We start from the raw sequence: 5,833 nt of genomic DNA on the forward strand, positions 1-5,833 counted from the left end.
TTACTATTGCTGCTGCTACTACTACAGGTTGTTTAAATATCTCTTCTGTTAAGAAACTGAACTAATTAGACTATTTAGCATAGTAGATTAAGTGTCTAATTTCCATAATAGATCATAAGAAGGAGGGGAAAGGCAATGCTGTTAAAAGTTGTATCCAGAAGGGTATTTGACCTTTTTTCTTAAACTATATGGAATAAAGCACTTAAAAAAAAAAGGAATACTGTAGCAACAAAACCACTACTGGAATTCATAGAAAGAACAGAGACAACACAGACAATGTTGCCTTTAAGGGAACAGCAAACCGGAGAATGGAAATGTTTTTCAGCTTTGTGGAGGATTTTGCTTTTAATAGTTTTGCCACAACAAAGCATTTTATTGGAGTGCTTGTTCTGTGCCAGATCAGGATACATCAAGTCTTATTTTAATGAGCTTTACAAAAAGACCCAACATGACCAGATGAGATCCCAAATATTATTTATTTATCTACTTATTCTTACTTGTTTTTCAAAAGCAGTTGGCACGAGTCTTCTCAGTTCGGATAAGCTGTTATTGATACGATCACGGCGCCTTTTCTCAATAATCTGTTTCCAGAACAAAAACAGAACAAATGCATAAATAAAAACAACATAGACAGAGTAAAAATAAACAAATACTGTACTATAAATGCACCTTTTAACATAAAAATAATGAGAGGGGACTTACCCCTCTTCTTTTTTTCCTCGCCATGATCTGGGATGTTGTCGTAGGAGAATTTGATCGGATCACAGAACTGGCACTGTGCCTGAGGAACAGTTGAAAGGCATGTCAGATGCTGCACCCCATTGCGTTACTGTCCACAGTGGTTTAATCTCTTCTCCATCTCACCAAAAAAGTAGCGAAAACATAACTTTTACAAGTTTTGGTCACTCTCATCCCACCATTCCTTAGTTTAGATTTGATGGCCAATTTCTGACCTATGGCATCCCTAAGGCCATAGGATTTTCTTTAGAAGATTAGTTCAGAGGGGGCTTGCCTAAGGCTGAGAGAGTGTGACTTGTCCAGTGGGTTTCCATGGCTGAGGGGGGATTTAAACCCTGATCTCCACAGTCATAGTCCAACACTCAAACCAGTACATCACACTTGCTCTCGTCCCAGCCAATACATTTATTAAAAAATAAGCTCTCCCAAGAATACCGCACCATCAGAATCCAGCTTGACTGAACAACCTGAGCTCTTCCCAATATATAATAATTATACATGGCTGAAATAAATTGAGACTCATATGATCAAAGGAACACTCCTGTTTAAGATTCTGATCTTGAGCACATGCAAAGCTGCTGCTTACAACATCTTTTGGACTTAGACATAGACACTGTGTTCATGTGCCACCTTTCAGTTGTGAACAGTACACATTTGACAAAAATTATATATATTTAAATTATACTAAAAAAATCAAACAAGTATATGGAAGCAGTCATCTGAAAATGTCTGCTTGTGGTTTCTTGTATTTTCCTGAGCAGTTTAAATACACAGAAACTGTTCACGACTTAAAAAATAAATAAATACGCCTGATGCGAGGCTCATGCATTTTAGTGGAAGTTATTAACCAAAAAAATTGTTTAAAAAGAAATGATGATTGTATGAAAGTATAAATGTTCTGCTGAAATCAGTGGGACTTACTTCCCAACGGTGCATACCCAGTCTAAGTGAGTTTATTCAGACATACATGAATCCCTGTTGCTTTGACTGTGGAACCTCTGGTGCTTATCGGGTTTTAACTTTCTACTCAGTACTTCTGTTCATATTCAGTAAGAAAGTGTCAGTTATTGTCCAATATACTATATCATACACTATACTAAAAAGAATGTATTTAAACCACCTGTTTGCCAGTACAATCTGTCATGATCTTTACATTCCAGTGTGTCTGAATGCAGTGGGAGCAAGAAGTGCAATTGCAATGGGAGCTTTTTAAAAAAATTATTACTAGCCTTTACTTTTAAAACACTAATTGCCTTTCATACAACAAACATATTATCTATATAAAGGGAAAACGTGGTTGTGTTGGCTTCTCATATATTTAAATGAACATTTCTCAGATGTTCTAGGTCCTAGGAACAGTTGTTAACACTCACAAACCCATACACCTGAGTGCATTTTGTTCCCTATATTACATTTTTGGCTTTATTCGGCCAGCAACATTAGATGAAATTACACTTCTCTTAAGCCAAAGATCCTTAAAGCAGACAAACTGAGCTGAAGAAGATTGCTTTGGAGCAAGCACCTCATGCTATAATATTTTAGTTAAGCTGAAAGTTTTATAGCTTGCACATGGAAATTCAGACTTAATTAAGATTAATTGCCCAGTTAATCTGCTAGAAAGTTTGATCTGGATCAGTACTGAACTGCCATCCTACACAGCAAATATAAATCCAGCTAGGTAACATTAAAATGCTAATACTACACAGATGTCTTGAAGCAAGGTATTAATACAGGATAATTTAAAATGGATTATAAAAGGTGATCATCTTAATAGCATCATTTGAGTGACACCTCTTTACACTCTTAAATCATACTGAATTTTTTCAGCAAACCTAGAAAAAGAAATATAACTTTACAAGTCAAATGACTTGATAATTGTCTTTTAAAATATTTTTACTGTTGCGATGCCTGGCACTTTCAACCTCAGCCCAAAGTCCCCCTTCACACCTGTGTTTGCAGCATTTCTGTTCACTGCAATCTGGGTGTGGGAACCCAAAGTGAATAACTTTTTGGTACTACTGTTTGGTTTTGCTGGCACATACCTAATTCTCCTACTTGAATCAAGGAATCTTTTGAAGTATTGAATCTTGCTTGGCTCACTGTTCTATCTTGTTAGTCTCTTTTTAACATCTTATTTTATTCATCCTATTTCAACGCTGCAGAATCAAGACAGAGAAATAAAAGGATCTCTCTTTTTAAAATATTATTAAGTTCTTTCACTTTCTTCAGAATTGCAAAGACACTTCAGTCCAAACACGGGAGATTCCAATTTATTTAGCAAGTTAACCAACTGATATCCTAAACTTCTTCAGCTGGTTGATGAGCCTCTTGTACACATATCTTTCTTGACTTGAGAGCTGCCTTTCTTCCAACCATTCGCATCTCAGGGTTTGAGAATGGTTAGACAAGCAGTGCAACAACTTACAGCAGTACATGGACTGTAGCATACTGTGCTTCACTTAGTCCAACATCGCTCCACTTATTGGTAGGAAGGGAAATGTAACCAAGATTGATCTTCTGTAGCATTCAAGTAAGCGAACCTCTTCATTTTCTTTAGGTGCCTTAACAACGCATCTTTTCTCACAGACAAACCCAGATCAATTGATGGGAAGATGATTTCCACTGTACTCTGTTGCTCATAACCCACAACAACACATCATTAGATGTGCAACACATGGCACTGATTAATGCAAGAGAGCACAGACATAAGGACAGGGTTACCCGATATCACTTATTTCAAGGGAGGCTGACTTGTTATAACACCTTCCCCTTTGCTACCCAATGTTCCAGTTCCACAACTACACAGAATTTACTTGTTCTCCTGTCATTATTACTGTTTGAGCATCCGAGACCAGGGTTCGAATCCTGTCGCGTGCACATAAACCCACTGGGTGACTTTGGGCAAGTCACACTCTCTCAGCCTCAGAGGATGGCAATGGCAAACCCTCTCTGGAAAAAAAAACTTGTCAAGAAAACCCAGTGATTGCGTCGCCATCAGTCGGAATTTCGGAAATGACTTGAAGGCACACAACAATAAGAACAAAAACATATAGCATTAAGAGGGCAACAGGCATGTGTGGCACAAATGAGTGGCACAGATATGACATTGTCTTGCTTCTGTTGCTAGCTCTTTTTCCTCCCCTTCATACCCAGTCCTGGTGGCTTATTGTAGTGAAAATATATTCATTGCCTTTTGATTTTATAGTTGGCAATGATACAGCTACATTGCCTAGATATCCTGTGAGCACCAGCTCATATTCAATCTTGGAGGCTAAGCAGGGTCAGCCCTGGTTAGTACTTGGATGGGAGACAGCCATGGACTACTAGGCGCTGCAGGCTATATGTCAGAAGACGGAACTGGCCAAACCACCTCTGAGGGTTTCTTGCCTAAGAACACCTTTAGAAATCCAAGTGAGGCGGCTTGGAGGCACGTACACACAAGGCATGACGCAAGTGCCACGAAGGTATCTGGAGAAGATGATTCTCTTCCCAGTTTATGACTCTTTGCGAATATTGTACCCTGGAAACAAGGTCCATTGGTAAGAGCCATTATTACAACTGATGAGAAGGTTAGCCAGAGAGGGCAAGAGGGAATAGGAAACCAGGCAGCCAGGTCAGAGTAGGGGAAGATGCAGTTCAGTAAGTTCAGTAAGTCTGGTCACCAGATAACTTTATAGACCATTACTGTACTGTAATTCCATTTCGGCAATGCAATGGCCAACCTCCTCTGAACAAATCTTGGCAAGGAAAAAAAGCCAGGACAGGGTCGCCTTTTAGGGTCACCATCCATATAAGCTGGAAACGACTTTTGGAAGGCTCACAACACACCCTCAAAGCTAAGCAGGGCCAGCCCTTGGTTAGCCCTTGGATGGGAGACTGCCAATGAATACCAGATGTTGTGGGGCCATATTTCAGAGGGAGGAAGTGGCCAAAACACCTCTGAGTATTTCTTGCCTTTAAATAATAATAAATAAAACCCCTCTGAAATTCGGAAACGACCCGAAGGCACACAACAACAACAACAACTACAATATGTTTTCCCTTCCATCTCAAGCACCAGAAAAGTTTGCAAAACTCTTCCCTCTTGTGAAGTTTATTTGCAAAGCAATAAAACATATATAAAATTGCTTTGCAAACCAAGAGGGAAGAGTTTTGCAAACACATATATGTATATGTATACACACACACACACACACACACACATATATATATATAAGTTTGCAAAACTCTTCCCCCTTGGTTTGCAAAGCAATAAAACACGCACATATTATTGCTTTGCAAACCGAGAGGGAAGAGTTTTGCAAACTTTTTCTGATTAACACACGCACATATATTGTGTGTGTTAACCTGAAAAAGTGTGAGTATATATATGTGTGTGTGTGTGTGTGTGTTAACCAGAAAAAGTATGTATATATACAGTATTCCCCTTCTTCCTTACCCGGAGTAATTGTTTTCGCTGCCCACGTCGATGGTCTCGTCCATGTCGCTGTCTGAGGTGGTGTCCTCCTCGCAGGGGCGCTTCATGGTGGCCAGAGGCGAGGCCAAGCGAGGGCTCCTCTGCGCTGCAGCCGCCCAAAAGGATTAATCCCTCCGCAGCCGGCGCCACTCCATCAAATGTGGCTCTGCTAAACGTTTCTTTCCCACGCTCAAGCCTCAAGTCCCGCCCACTGCAGGGCTAGGCCACGCCCCCTAGGCCCCTAGGAGCCACCGGATTGGAGAGCTCGGGAGTGAGTGGCAGGGCTCTTTCCCCAGGGCGCCTCGCCATTGGCTAAGACGCAGCAGAGGTTCCACTGCAGCGCCAGGATTCTGCCGGGTATCTTTTTCTTGGAAGCGTGGGAAAGCCCTGAGCATCCTTCTTCGCTCGCAAGGGAGGCAAGGAAGAAAGGAAGGAAGGGAAAGAAAGAAAGAAAAGGAAAGGAAAGGAAGACAAGAAAAGAAAGAGGGGGAGGACGGCCGGCTGGCGGCGGACAGCAGCAGGAGGAAGGGAGCCAAGCTTCTTTTTTTGGCTTTCTGGCCAGCCACCTAGAAACTTTTAAACAGTGGACCTTGTGCAAAGAGTGGGGAGGACGTTGAGAATTAAAAAGGACCCCCCCCC

General features: G+C 40.9%; 1 protein-coding gene across 1 annotated transcript in view; it reads right to left on the reverse strand.

Annotated features, from left to right (window-relative positions):
* The window catches only part of HEY2 (hes related family bHLH transcription factor with YRPW motif 2), a 25,896-nt gene extending 20,506 nt beyond the window's left edge, over positions 1-5,390 (reverse strand). The window contains exons 1-3 of the mRNA XM_042455483.1: positions 5,177-5,390; positions 703-781; positions 498-581 (exon numbers count right to left, since the gene is read on the reverse strand). Coding sequence (XP_042311417.1) covers positions 498-581; positions 703-781; positions 5,177-5,262 — 249 coding nt within the window. The 5' untranslated portion in view covers positions 5,263-5,390. The remainder of the gene's footprint in view (positions 1-497; positions 582-702; positions 782-5,176) is intronic.
* Positions 5,391-5,833: the final 443 nt, after the last annotated feature.

This window comes from Sceloporus undulatus, chromosome 1 (genome assembly GCF_019175285.1).
Source record: "Sceloporus undulatus isolate JIND9_A2432 ecotype Alabama chromosome 1, SceUnd_v1.1, whole genome shotgun sequence".
NCBI lineage: Eukaryota > Metazoa > Chordata > Lepidosauria > Squamata > Phrynosomatidae > Sceloporus > Sceloporus undulatus.